Source organism: Notolabrus celidotus, chromosome 11 (genome assembly GCF_009762535.1).
Source record: "Notolabrus celidotus isolate fNotCel1 chromosome 11, fNotCel1.pri, whole genome shotgun sequence".
Classification (NCBI taxonomy): Eukaryota; Metazoa; Chordata; class Actinopteri; order Labriformes; family Labridae; genus Notolabrus; species Notolabrus celidotus.
This window is the reverse complement of record NC_048282.1, coordinates 3,755,713-3,771,296: the sequence shown is the minus strand read 5'-3', so window position 1 is coordinate 3,771,296 and position 15,584 is coordinate 3,755,713. Positions and strand designations below refer to the sequence as shown.

General features: G+C 39.1%; 1 protein-coding gene across 1 annotated transcript; it reads right to left on the bottom strand.

Annotated features, from left to right (window-relative positions):
* Positions 1 to 4,340: 4,340 nt before the first annotated feature.
* On the bottom strand, positions 4,341 to 15,584 carry amt (aminomethyltransferase). Its single transcript, XM_034696709.1, has 9 exons — positions 15,290 to 15,584; positions 12,425 to 12,592; positions 12,210 to 12,290; positions 10,875 to 11,006; positions 10,712 to 10,790; positions 10,288 to 10,433; positions 8,036 to 8,216; positions 7,496 to 7,651; positions 4,341 to 5,642 (listed from the first exon to the last, which is right to left on the bottom strand). The coding sequence occupies exons 1-9, from the start codon at positions 15,425 to 15,427 to the stop codon at positions 5,467 to 5,469; spliced, it is 1,257 nt and encodes a 418-aa protein (XP_034552600.1). The 5' UTR covers positions 15,428 to 15,584; the 3' UTR covers positions 4,341 to 5,466.

Genomic DNA, 15,584 nt, shown 5'->3' with positions numbered 1-15,584 from the left:
CTGTATAATATATAATAATCACTCATTCATTTATTTCATTAGATGATGGAACAATTGGATTTAAAAAAAGTGTGCTGGAACATTCATTTAGATCTCGATAAGAAAGAAAGCATTAGTAGTTATAATTGCTCATAAAAACCTGGTGCAGTTTTATCCGTGCAATAACTTACCTTACTATGGTAAGTGTACACTTTTACACTTCTATCTTATGAATCGTTCATAACAAAAAAAAATACATGTATAAATGTTTGCTGAAATTTGAGTGTACTTTGTTGTTGCAATAAAATAACTGAGAAATGATGTGCCATTTATTCAGAATGTAATTTTAGATGTGCATTTCTTCACGCAGGAGTCAATTGAAATAATTAATTAAAATAATTCATTCTGATAACCCAGAATTTGGGTAGAATTTTTTCAACCCTGTCCCTGGTACCTTTTACCAAACAACCTGGTTAGGGTTAGGGTAAGTTAAAAAACAACCCAACTTGCTGGGTCATACCCATAACCCAACCCTGCTGTGTTAAAATAACCCATGGCCCATTTTTGACTCAGCAGTGGGTTACTATAATCACCCAAATTGGGTTATTTTGTAACCCAGCAGTTGTTGAGTGCGTATACATCTGTTATAATTGCTATATTTCATTTCATTTTATCTTATTTTATATTCACTTTTATCATTATTGTTATTGTATTTTATTTTATCTTATTTTATATTTTAACCATGTAAGAAATATAATATAAGATAAGATAAGATAAGATAAGATAAGATATTACTTTATTGATCCCCAGGGAGGAATTCGGCTGTTGCAGCGACCCAGACATAAGTACAATCAAGAACTAGTTTAAATGAGTAAAATAAGTACAAATAAATATATACAAATGTTACAAATAGTGTACATAGTGGTAATTAGAGGCAGTATTAAAAAAAACATTCAGCAGTGACAGGTTGACATGGTGGGATTATGGTTTGGTTATGACAGATTAAGCAATTCAATGAATAAATATGGGTATATAATATGACTGTATGAAGATAAAGAGAATAGTAAAAAGTACTCTATAATAGTAACATGATCATGTACACTGTTGTATTCTCATGTCCCGTGTCGTAAGTTGCTGGAACAAACAAATTTCGGATCAATAAAGTAAACTTAATCTATACCCTAGAAGCCCTAGGCAGACATTTTATTTGGACTATTTCATTTTCCCTTATATCAAATTAAATGGAGCTGTTTTCCTGAGATCTTGACTTACATTTGTCATCATCTCATGATAGAAAAGTTGGTCTCACATTGTAATGAATCAATTTATCAGATTACCTCATGATAAAAACACATGTTTTATGTTAGGGTAATTTTCTGGCAGTCAACAAATGGAAACAATAGGCTGGTCACTAGAATAGTCCAGAACATGACATGTAATGCTGCAGTTGCCCTCACTAATGATGTACATTGAGCCTATTTTAATTCAAATTAATTTCTTTGCGTTTGCAATTTTGGATAAAAGTTACATCATCTGACTGTGAGGAGTATTTAACTGGTTATGAAACAGGTTTAAATTAATAGTGATGCCTCTCTATCACTTACAAAAGCACACTAGAGCAACAGCTCCAACACTGATTTTTCCTTTCTTGTAATTTTGAAGCCTGCAACTCCTGCGAAGAGGAAGGTGACAGACTTGTCTTGGCATTTAAAGGACAAAATAAGCTAAGAGATAATATGTACATCTTTGTCCACAGAGGGTGCTAAAATCAAGACAAAATGTAAGTCCTCACAGCCTTCAGCAACTAAACAATCCTAATTGTCATTGGAAAACTTTGGCTGTTTTTGAAACTGCCTACTATACTTGCAGTATGTACTAATTTGTCCTAAAGTCAGTATGTAGTATGTGAACAAGAGCAAAATCTGCAGTATGCCAAAACTACCTGGATGTCGTACTGATTCAGGAACATGTCTCAGTATGCATTGGACCAGTCTCCCTCATGTACTGTTTCCCACAAGTGCTAACGTTCTCCTTCTTTTTTTTGTATATGACGGGGGAACTCAGTTTTTAGGTGCTTGAAAATTATTAAATTCCATATAAGATAAGATAAGATGGATAAACCAATTATTAACTCTTTAAATCATAAGTGATGCTAAAGAAGCAGTTTGTCTATCAGCTTGGTCGTTGTTTACTTCCTCTTTCTGAAACCAGAAATCCAGTGACGCCTGGCCCAGCATCCTGCAGACCAGATCCAACAGAACAGTCATACTACAGACTACCTTCACACGCAGTATGCAGTAGGTACTGCATACTGCATTCATGTGTAGTATGTAGCAGGCGGTCTTGAAAACAGCTATTGTAAATAAAATGTATGAATGCATGTCCACTTAGGGCTTCCATAATATTCTAATGTGGCAGCTTATACAACTGAATTTGAAACATAATTGAATTTATCATTGTTTAATTTAGACATTTGCATTAAAATGAATATGCATGGCATCATTCTGAAATGGATTTAGATTTGAGACTGATGCAGAGCAATAAAAGCCTTTTCAATTCTCTTTACTTCTACATTCATTTTAGATGATTAGTTTCTAATTTCTTGATATAAAACTTACTTCCTCTTAATCTGTATTAATCTACAGAGTTTACAATCATTACAATAAATACAAACCCTTGAATGAGAAGGTGTTTCCAAACTTTTGACTGGTAGTGTATGAAACCTTACTCATTTCAAAATTTTCTCCAGCAGTAATATTTTAATTGAGTGCAGTTGCATTGCTCTTGTTTTTTTAAACACAGAGGTCCCACACCTCTATCCTGTGCTCCACTCCCACAGTGCATGCTCTTGTTGAGAAAGACAGATTCACAAAGCTCCTTTTCACATGTAGCTGCTGTTATCTGGTTGGCTTAGTTTAGCTGGCTTAGCCTACAGAATCCATTTCCTTGGATGGATCCTGGAAATCCAAGGAAATGGATTCCTTCTGTTTGTTTATAAAGCACTACATGGTTTGGCCCCCTCTTACATCACAGAACTCCTGTCTCCATATCACTCTCAAATCATCTCACCAAGACTTCCTGTCTGTCCGAAGATCAAGGACAAAGAGATATGGGGACAGGGCCTTCTCCCTCTGTGACCCAAAACTGTGGACTTCTCTTCCCCCCCATCACCCGGTTCTCCCCCTCTGTTGAGACTTTTAAAAGTCATCTTAAAACTCCCTTGTATTCATTAGCTTTTAACTGGCCCTAACCACACTGGCTTGCCACAGATAACCACAGATGCTTCACTGCACTGTCAAGTGTCTTTCTTGTCATTATTACTGTGAATCAAATTTTAATTATATTGCTCTCTCACTACTCTGCTTTCCCTCTCTCTTCCTCTGTTTGTGTTGTTTTTACTTCATTTTCTCTTTCTTCTCCTCATCAATCAATCAATCAATCAATCAATCAATCAATCAATCAATCAATCAATCAATCAATCTTTATTTGTATAGCGCCAAATCACAACAAACGTTATCTCAAGACGCTTTTACAAACAGAGCAGGTCTAGACCACTCTATGTCATATTCATTGTCTGTTGTAAAGCCCTTTGGATCGACCGTGTTGTGTGTATAGTGCTATATAAATAAAGTTGATTTGATCTGATTAGTTAGTCATGCTGTTAAAATACTGAATGCATTTGTCTTGTGTATTACTGATCAAGGAAATAAAACTGCTCTTAAAAACTAGTCCAGAACATTAGCATGGAGCACTACAGGGGGCAGGGAGAGGTGCTCTTTGGTACAGGGATCCAATTATAAACTTCTTCAAAAGCTCCAAGGCACAGAGACGGTCCTTTAATTAAAAGCTGCCCTGATGAAGGCTTCACAGGCTGAGACAAGTACTCATATTTTATTACGACTGTCAAGGTTTTCAATGAAATGACCCTCTAAGCGCCTCCGATGCTTTGAAGAAGAGGCTTTTTGTGACTGCTGCATCCTCGCTCTGATTGTGCCGTCATTGTGTCTGGAGACAAGATCAAAAAATGTCAGGACCCAGACTTCTGTTTCTCTTGTTTTCCTCTTTGAGTCAATGCCCACATTTATCTGAAGTGAAACATATTCTCAAAACATATCAATTTTGGAGGCACTGGTGGCCTAGCGGTCTAAGTGCCCCACGTATGGAGGCTACAGTCCTCGTCGCAGAGGTTGCCGGTTTGACTCCCGGCCAGTCGACCATTTGCTGCATGTCTTCCCCCGCTCTGTACTCCCCACATTTCCTGTCTCTCCTCAGCTGTCCTCTCAGTAAAGGTGAAAATACCCCAAAACATAACTTAAAAAAAAGAAAAATCTATTTATTTTCTACAATAGGAGTCACAGAAAAACAATTTAGAGATATTTTTAATTCATTAAATGCATTCATAACATTTACATGGTAATGCTGTTAATATCAAAATCTACAGTGATGTACTAAGTGCACTTTTAGAACAGAGTTTTAAAAAGCTGTCACACAATGAAACAGTAGTATGTCATCATTAAGCATGTTGTTATTTTCTTATCAAATTAAATAACTAGATTACACCTTAGATTAAAAAATAAATTACATTTCATCATGTGCCTGAAAGAACACTCACACATGATTGTAAATGTTAATCCCAGTTTTTCAAGATGTGTTTCATTGTAAACATGTCGTGTTCTTCTCCATCTGTAGTTTTATAGTGATGAATTACGTTACATTATAAGGAACAGCTCAGGTCAGGTTGAACTATGTTACAGAGCAAACAGAGCTCATTTAGAAACTGCTGAAAACAACAAACTCCTCAAAATGTGATGTGTTGATTTTCCTTCTTAAGGCTTTGTGTAGGAGGGACAGTTAGCTCTCTCTGTTCGCCCTCTCTTCATCAAGCTGTTCATGTCGTACAAAGATAGATGAAAATGTGTCTCTGTTGTTGTTTTTGAAAGATCTTAAAACAGAAATACAGACATGAAGTGATGCAGCATCGAAGGAAGCATTTGGAATATCTTTGTTTTGGTCGACGTAAACAAGTGTGATTAGTAAAAGAACTGTATTCTACAACTAAAGGTGAAGTGATTGATTGATCCACGCTGCATCACACTGGACTTCTCACAATGAGAGAAGTGGATGATTCACCTGAAATATTATCTACCTATAAAAATGAAAAAGAAAGGACTATCAATAAAGCATCTATATCATCATACAAAAACTCTCTGACTCAACATACTGCTTCTTCTTCTTTTCACACCCTACCACAGAAGGCGCCATGTTGTTAAATGCTGCGTTTCCTAACAGGTAGCATGTTTACTGTTCATAAAATGAAAGGCTGCTCTTGAATACGTCTTTTTACCACATGTCAGCATGTCCTGCTGTCCTCAAACAACATACCTGTGCACATGAACTGTACCTTAGATACAAACACTGTGTTACTTTGGATTCTTGGTCCCTCAGAGGCCCTCCAGTGTCAAGGATTATCTTGCATGAGTGTCCTTCTTATCCAGAGAAGTAGTTGGTGGGGACAAAAGGCATCTTGCTGACTGTGGCAGGACATGCTTTCTTGCGGACTTCGACCTGGATGGCAGTACCGTTCTTAGCGAATGCGGCATCCACGTAGCCCATGGCAACATTCTTTTTCAGGCAGGGAGACGGGCAGCCGCTGGTCACCTCACCTAGGCAAGGCAAGGCAAGGCAAGGCAAGGCAGGTTTATTTATAAAGCACCATTCAAACAAGAGCAATTCAAAGTGCTTTACAGAGTTCAAAACAAAAACCAGAACAGCAAACACTTCAAACATTTACATTTTATATAAGGACAGTTATGTTTGATCTATTCTCTCTCTCTCTGTAAATTAAAGTACATAGTAAATAGTGTTGGGTCTTATAATTTATTTAAATTAGGAGGGATTATTATAAATAATCAGCCCCCTTCACTGCTCTGAAGTCCGTAAATTGCAGAGTCTTACTGTCCCGCCGGACACAGATTCACAAATGGTCTTGTCTTAACCAAAATGAACCCTTAAATTATTTGATTCATCTCAGAACTTCTTCCCAAGGATTAAGACTCACACATTGAGTCTTTTCTGTGTCGAGTCTCAGTCTCAGACCTCTTGACACCCCAGCAGGGTGCCCGTACGCCCCAACATCTAATAGATCCAATATCAGGTTAAATTTATAATATGACATTAAACAAACATAAAAATAAGTTTAAATAATAATTATTATTATTTCAAAATCTAAGATCAAAAAAGAAGGAAAGTAAAATAAGTTTAAAAAAATATTAAATTAAAACTCAGTTCGTTAAAAGAAATTAAAAGACTGTAGTTACAGAAATAAAAACTAAAAAATGAGTTTGCATCCATTTAAGGGGATGGAGTAAGCAGCTAAAAAGAGGAATCTGTTGGGTCTGTTTTTTATTGGGAAGGATTATTATAAATAACCTAAACAAAGCATTAACGGACACAACAGCAAATGAAACATTTATGTAGGGATTAAAAATGATTATTTTCTTTGGTGCAGAATCAACTGTTTGGCTGCTTTTGTGTCACATTCATGTACCTGTTTAATATTGATATGACTTATTAGCAGGACTGGCAATGTGCACTGAATCACCGGGGTTTTATCTCAATGAAAATAATAATTCTGAGTGTGTAAAATAATGGGAATGCTATAAATTATGACAAACAAATCAGAACATTATAAAAATAAAATGTAATGTGTTAAATCCACATTGTTTGTGGTTTGAAGATGTCAGACTTTGGGGACCCCTGGTGGTAGAAGCGTCATAGACACTGGCAGGTTTACATCTATGCATATCTTCTCGGGATAAAAGCTTTATAATACTGGATGTTTTCTTGAGTCACAGGTGGTGCTCTCACTTATTTAAAAAGTATACACTACCAGTCAAAAGTTTGGACACACCTTCTCATTCAATGGTTTTCATTTATTTTAATTATTTTCAACATTGTAGGTTAATACTGAAGACATCAGAACTATGAAATAATAGGGCTATCCATTGTGTACTAACCCTACCTCTGAACAACACAACTGATGGTCTCAAACACATTAAGAAGGCAAGTCATTCTACAAATTAACTCTTGACAAGGCTCATGTTAATAAGAAACCATTCCAGGAGACCACTTCATGAAGCAGACTGAGAGAATACCAAGAGTGTGCAAAGCTGTCATGAAGGAAAAAGGGGGCTACTTTACAGAATCTAAAATATAAAACAGATTCTGCTTTGTTTAACACTTTTTTGTTCATTCAATAATTCCATATATGTTCTTTCATAGTTTTGATGTCTTCAGTATTAATCTACAGAGTTTACAATCATTACAATAAATACAAACCCTTGAATGAGAAGGTGTTTCCAAACGTTTGACTGGTAGTGTATGAAACCTTACATTTAAATATTTTCTCCAGCAGTAATATTTTAATTGAGTGGAGATGCATTGCTCTTGTTTTTTTAAACACAGAGGTCCCACAGCTCTATCCTGTGCTCCACTCCCACAGTGCATGCTCTCTTACCTATGACCTTCCCCTCAGAGCTGAGGATGGGTGTGTGTTGTCTGACAGGGGGACCGGTTGACACCAGACCGACTCTCTTCCTGGCTGTTTTTGCTTTGATTTGAGGTACAATGATGTCAGCACCAGGGAAGTCCTTGTTCTGACGTCGGCGTTTTCCTGAGAGAAGACAAAGCGATTCAAGACTTTATTACATTAAAAAAACCTGCAGAAATATCTTCTAACTGGAACTCTCCAGGTTTGATGAAAATGGTCTGATTATGTCAGGGAGTAACACCAAGCAATCAAATATTCATTCATAGTTGTGTATCTGCACACCTGATGACGACAGGTACATATTCACCCTCTTTTAGTGCAGCTTATGATAACACCGATTGAGTATTGTAGAGTTGCAGTCAAATTTTCTAAACTTACTTGTAACTTGCTAAGCTAAAGCTAAAGCTCTTTTAGCCTAGCCACTCAAACTCAAACCAAAATGGTGATAAACGACAGAATCAACATCCTCATTTAGCTCTCTGCAGAAAGTGAGAACTGAAACTCCACCTATGGTCCAGACCAGTGTGGCCTCCACCGGTGTGGTGGTCTCATCGATGTCGTTTCCATACAGACAAAGCCCCGCCTCCAGCCGCAGACTGTCTCTGGCACCCAGACCGGCCAGCTTCACCTCCCTGTTCTGCAGCAGCTTCTCCGTCAACTCCACCACTCTGTGCTGAGGGACGGAGATCTGAGACACAGAGGATCATGTTCACCTCGTCAGTTAAATAATGAAAATGTATCAGTGACAGATTTTTTAACCACAACACACTTAATGTTAAGTTATTCTAACTTTTAAATGCATTGTTACTACTAACTAAAAGACATTGTTTTTCCTGCTCCAGCATGTTAACACATTCAACCAATTAGCAGCTTATTTTAGCACAGGTCTACATTTCATAAAACAACTAAGAACACAGAGTGAGTCAAGTGAGAGTGTTTACATGAAAGAATAACTCCAAGACATTGAAGTAAACTCCCACACTCCTTCTGTTAAAGAGAAACCCTCCCACACACACCCTGACAGGCACAGAGCTCCAGCACAGAGAGATGACACAGTGTCATAAAGAGAAATTCTTTTGGTAAACAATTCATCCAGAATCAGGCAGCAGATTCCTCACAACAAAAACTATTAGAGGAGTGTTTCACAGTGTCAACATGGTACATCACAGAAGATCTCGTAGGTTCCTCTGGATCTCTGCTGCTGTGGACGTGCCAGACTCCAGCTACTACAACTACTACTATCCGTCTCACCACTATCATCTCTCTCTCTCTCTTCATCTCCCTCTATCCCTCTCTCCAACACAGTCTAAGCAGATGTGTGTCTAACATGAGTCTGGTCCTGCTGGAGGTTTCTGCCTGTTAAAGGAAGTTTGTCCTTGCCACTGTAACTTGCTAAATGCTGCAAAGTGCTCTGCTCATGGTGGATTAAGATGAGATCAGACTGAGTCCTGTCTGTAAGATGGGACTGGATCTTATCCTGTCTTGATGTTGGGTCTTTGTTAATAATAGAACACAGAGTACGGTCTAGACCTGCTCTGTTTGGAAAGAGATGAAGACAACATTTGTAGTAGTTGGCGCTGTACAAATAAAGATTGATTCATTGATTTATTGAAAAAGGATGGATTACTTTAAAGAAAAGAAAAATTAAGCTTGATCAAAACTAAAAACTGCTCTGTGACGTGAGGTTTAGTTAAGTGACATGAGTCAACAGATGACACCATAGAAGCTGACGGACAGGCAGGTATCATTATGAGCACCACAACAGTTAGCCTGTTAGCATGAAGAGACTCCGCTGGCGCTGTTTTAGATCATGCTATATTTCAGCTGCCGACTTTCAGCCGGATGCATCCCTCATAAACGTCTTTAGACGATCATTAATTATCTGATGAAGATATTTTAAAATCTTAATAAAAACTAAACTAGTTTGCATTCCCAGGAACTCCCTCTGTGTTTCAACAGCTGTGTAAACTCCACAAACACTGACATGTTCAGCTGAAGGTCTCCAGATTACAGGGTCACTTTTAAAACCGTAACACCAGGAGAGACGCTTTCGTGTTGGGCTGAGAGAAGACTACTGTTACAAGCTGCTAAATCAAGAGAATCACAGCTTCTTCTTTTGAAAAGTACACACACATACAAAAAAGATAGAACAAATAAAAACTAATGAAAGAAAGAGAAATCAAGTGAATCACAGATGTGTGTGATGTTATTGTGGACGGAGGGAGGAATAAAAACACTGCAGTTAATCTACTAATCAGACACGTTCAGCATTGCAGGCCCCGCCCCCCAAAAGTGCCGGGACCTTTGAAAAGTACTACCCCCCTAGCAGGGGCTTTTTAGTGGGGAGATTATCTACCCCTGAACTAAATTTAGACCCTGGGTCCACCGGTCGAAACACACGTAGTTCCGGGGTAAAGTCCCTCTGGTGGAAAAACGCCTATAGTGGGGATTAAATTTGCTCTTTATAGTTCAAATATCTTTAAAATCTGGGACCTAAAAATATCCCAGATTATAATTTAGATACATCTTCTGCAAATATTAGAACCATAGATTACATGTTGACTTCAGGTCTCTTGTTTTATCATTTCAATAGACACCTGCCAGCATAATCAGAACCTTAAACACACATGTCTGAGGTTTAGTCTGATCGTGGATTTGGAAATATTATAGAATCTATGTGTAAGAAGAAACGTAAAGTTTTATGTATTCTGTTCCTTTTCAGGAAAAAAGGGGAAAAAGAGAAGGAGAGAGAGTCTGACCTCCACTCCATCCTCTCCGGTGTAACCACAGCGCGTCACCCTGCAGCCAGGAATACCAAACACAGTGGCCAAGGCAGAGGTCATGAAGGTCAGCTTACTGAGGTCCTCCTTCACCCCCTGCTGGAGCACCTGAGACATGGATGGACCTGGAGAGACACAACATGACTAGTAAAACCATCTACATTAACAAAGACACAAAGAGTACTACACTGATGATGTCAAAGTGAGGAAGAGTTCAACAGATCTTCAAAAAAGGATGGAAGAAAGAGGAAGAGAGTAAGGTGAGAGAAACACTAGAAAGGGTGAAAGTAAAATAGGAAGGCAAATAATTATGAGCTGAAATATTTGAATAGAGATGAAGCAGGTAAATGAGACACGAGACAGGAAAGACAGAAAGCACACGAAGGGGAAGAACGTTTCATACCTTGGAGAGCAATCAGCGCTTCATCAAGGAACTCCAGATCCACATCAAAACCTGCAGCTTTGCACTCTGCCAGTCTGGCCTACAAGTGAAACACACACAATTTCACACACATCAGCTGTTGTTGTATCAGACCCCACACCTAAAGACCTCTGTGTGTTCTCACCTTCATATGAGCAGAGTCCTTGTCGGCACAGCCAGCGTTGGAGACCACGTAGAGGTAGCCTTGGTCTGTCTTTGTCACTATGAGGTCATCCATAATCCCTCCTTTCTCATTGGTGAAGAGGGACAACGAGCCCTGAAGAGTGAGGGAGGAGAGGGAGGGAGTGATGGGTGTCTAGATGCGTGTATATAACTTTTTTTTTAACATGTTACACCAGCTCTGATGCTCTGAACATTTTCAGACACATAGTTCAATTTTACTTTACTTGACTCCTGGTTAGTTTGTGTCAAAGTCTTCACCCTGCAGGCTGCAGTTACAACTTTCCTGGGTTTTTTCACTAGTTTCATTAGTTTTAACTGAAGATGCAGCAGCAAGGTACAACCTCCAGGTTTATCATTACCTGCACTACACTGAAAAAAAACTGAGCAAGAGACCAAGTAGGCTCAATACTGTGAGGTTACAGTGATGCATTCACTAAAACTGCAACTGCAACGCACTACTCATCGGGATCCCCGGCAAAAGCCTTCAAAGGCTGCAGTACATACAGAACTGCGCAGCCAGGATCCTGATGAGATTGCATAAACATGAACACATCCCACCCATCCTGCAATCACTCCACTGACTCCCGGTTTCACACAGGATCAAATTCAAAATCTCTCTGCTGACACATCAGTGCATCCATGGAATCGCACCCACATACCTGAAAGAACTGTTACACCCACAGAACACCACAAGAACCCTCCGCTCCACCATCACCAACCGCCTCCACTGCCCTCGAACCAGACTCCGCACTATGGGAGATCGGGCCTTTCACTCTGCTGCCCCGCAGCTGTGGAAGGCCCTCCCCGACCACCTGAGAGCACCCCAAACCACAGACTCCTTCAAAAAGGACCTCAAAACCTCTCTCTTTCGGAGGGCATTTCCCTAGTTTTTATCTGCCCCCCCCCTGCTGCTTTTATCTGTTTTATTTAAAGCTGGGGTTGGTAATCAGATTTAGATCCACTTTTTGTTATACTGGTTAAAATGATCTTTATGTCCTGATGGCAATCAATACATAATGTGTTCTTAAAAAAGAGCGAAGAAAAGCTGCTATCTACAGCCGGAGTAAACCTGGGAAAACACCAACCAATCAGCCTTTTTTGGGTGCCAAAATTTTAAACCATTCAGCTAATGCTGCATCTTCTGCCATATTTTAAACATCAAACTGTCTGTTTACAATCCAAATATATATCAACTTAAATGGTGTTAATGTTTCATTGTTGTTTTTAAAGCTTTTGTACAATATGGATCAAAATAATCTAATATATGAGAACAAACATGAACAAGTTTTCCTCTCACCTGGTTGTCCTTGAGTTCTGCAATATCTGCAACTACAAGAGACTCCATGAACTTCACCCGGTCTCTGCCGTGGACTTTGGTCTGACAGGAAAAGACAAATGAGATCATGTATGTCTCTGAATCTATATCATTTCTATTCATATGTGTGCTTGTATACAGTGTATTTTGTTGATCATTGTTTAGAAGTGCACTGTGAATATTCCCTCTTGTCTCACCTGCAGCATGTGGCTGACATCGAAGATGGAGCAGTGCTCTCTGGTGTGCATGTGTGACACGATGTGACTGTCTTTGTACTGCACCGGCATACTCCACCCTGCAAAGCCCACCATCTTCCCTCCATGTTCTCTGTGGAAGTCAAACAGTGGAGTCTTCTTCAAGGCAGCCTGGGGAAAACAAAACACCATACTGACTTTTAATGTGCAGAACACAGAGAACACAAGAAGAATAGATATAAACTGCTTTAGCCGGCCTTCTGTTAAGGCTTTAAAACCCTCCTCTATCCCAGCTCCTCCGTTATGCTGTGTCTGATTTCACCTGTGTCATATGCGTTGTCACTGATGCATGCTCTGTTCTTTGCTGCTGCTCTCCCTGCCTTGGCTTTTCATGTACACTACCAGTCAAAAGTTTGGACACACCTTCTCATTCAATGGTTTTTATTTATTTTAATTATTTTCAACATTGTAGATTAACACTGAAGACATCAAAACTATGAAATAATCTGGTTTTGCCATAATCTGGATTACAACAGTAGTCAAATAGGGCTATCCATTGTGTGCTAACCCTACATCTGAACAACACAACTGATGGTCTCAAACACATTAAGAAGGCAAGTCATTCTACAAATGAACTCTTGACAAGGCTCATGTTCATTAGAAACCATTCCAGGAGACCACTTCATGAAGCAGACTGAGAGAATACCAAGAGTGTGCAAAGCTGTCATGAAGGAAAAAGGGGGCTACTTTACAGAATCTAAAATATAAAACATATTCTGCTTTGTTTAACACTTTTTAAAAAATCAATAATTCCATATATGTTCTTTCATAGTTTGATGTCTTCAGTATTAATCTACAGTGTTTACAATCATTAAAATAAATACAAACCCTTGAATGAGAAGGTGTTTCCAAACTTTGGACTTCCAAAATTGGAAACTCTCCATGGGAATTTATGGGGATTAACTGGGAATTGAGGGTAATTTAATGGAAAGGTATCATATTCAAGCAGAACTATTTGTTTTGTTATAAGCAGACATCCATCCAAAATAATACGATTCAAACAGGTTTATTTGTAAGTAGAACTTTATCAAGTGTTAAATATTTTATTGAACAATCAATTCTTTCATTGAAGAATAAAAACAAGAATGTAGAGTTAAATATTACTCTTCCCCCTGACCCAACCCATTCAAAAATTAACAAAAATGCAATCCCAACAAAGTCCCATTCAAAATGTTAAATGAAAAGAGCCACTCTCCCTCCAACAAAGTCCCATTCAACATGCAAATAAAAAAGCATCTTCCCTCATGCTTCTCAAGCCTAGCCTCTGCAGGATTCTAGAAATCATCAGTGCATGTGATTAAGGAATGCACAGTGCATGTAGGGGGCGTGGTCTCAATAGTCCTGCAGTAAGCAGTGTGCTATGTGCATGTGGTTGAGGAATAGCAGAGATATTAAACTGTACTTGCATTAAATCTGGTTGTTTTAGTCAGGATTATGGTAAAATATATTTCCCCAACTATATTTAAGTTCCCTATTAAGAGCCAACCTTCAATTTAGTCAATTCCTGATTCCTGTTTATTCCCATAAATTCCTGTTAATTCCCATGGAAAGTTTCCAACTTTGAAAATTCCCAGAATTTTTCAACCCTAGTGACACCTAAAATAATATGCAAAAACGTCTCTCAATATCTGGTCATGCATAGCAATAATCAATACCAATGATAACACATTCCTCAGTCAGGATAACAGGATTGGGGTGATGATGTTTGAAAGGACTTCAGTTACATCAGAGACACAAAGAAGTTAAATAAAATAATAATTTATTTCAGTTGAACTTTAAGTTCAAGTAGTTATCTGTACAAATATGACAAAACACTCATTTCACTTCTTGAATGAGAGAATGAAAGTTGTTTTAGCATCAGCAGAACAAGCCTAGTTCAATTACATTAAGTTCACTCCTCTTCAAATCTGGACTCCTTTCTTCCTCTTCAGTCCCTCCTCTGCTCTATCTTTTTCTGCCCTTCTGCCCTTTGAACCAGCCGGTGCAGGGGGCTTATCAGCGTATTATGAGATAGTGTGTGTCGGCACTTTACATAATTCTCAATTACTTTTAACTAAACTGTCCGAGTCCAAAGTCAGCTTTTACTCAGAGAGAATAGATGACAGGCGGTTAAAATGCACACATGGAGACACATATGGACACACACATGGACACACATTAATGAACTACATCAGATCAGAGCCCTCCACATGGTCTGGAGGACTTTGTTCTTTTTTGCTCATTTGATTTTTGCAACACTTGAAGATAAATCTGAGCTTTTCTGCTTTGCTGATAACTCACACATGATCACACATTTAGAGTGATTTGACTGATGTTACTCTTTTGTATCATTTAATTTGATATATCTGGGAAATAGCAAACATGATGGTATTACTGAGTGAATCTGGGTTAGCTCCTAATTAAGTCAGCAGTCTGATCCAGTGCTGACAGTACTACAGAGTCAGTCACAAGATGGTTTAATGAAATCATCCTGCAGCTCAGTGAGGTGGAGAACAGTCTGCTGGGACAGATGTGCATTATATCTGCATGAAATGACTGCAGCTGAATTCTACTACACTGAAACATGCAAACACTGACAGAGCAGCAGATCTGTTCTGATGTTTGTAAGGTAGAGATCAATTTGATGGAGAGGTAGCACCATCTTAACTTTGCAGAACCTTAACAACTTTCATTTTGCACCATTAAATCCGTTTTGCACGAGTTTCAGGATGATGTAAACACACACATGTAGCTCATATAGCTGGAGCACTTTGGACCACTTGCAGCGGTGTTAGTTCCCCGTGCAGCGACCCTCCATGGTCCACTCACCTCAGCACTCGAAGCCTGCCTCTGCTGCTGCCTCTTCCCCGGACATCCAGCCCCGGACACCCGCAGCAAACCATCCCTGGAAGCCCGCAGCCCGAGCCCTGGACCCCCGACTCCGACCATCAACCGAGCCCACATCATGCCGCCTGAGTCCCTGCTGAAGCCTCACACACACAAACACACACTGCGGACAGGCGACACTTCCGCCGTGTTACTGGACTCTTTGGACTCCACGCTCTGGATTTACTGCTTTCGGGGCAAAAACACATGAAGCGGCAGCGATAGAGGAGCAAGGGAT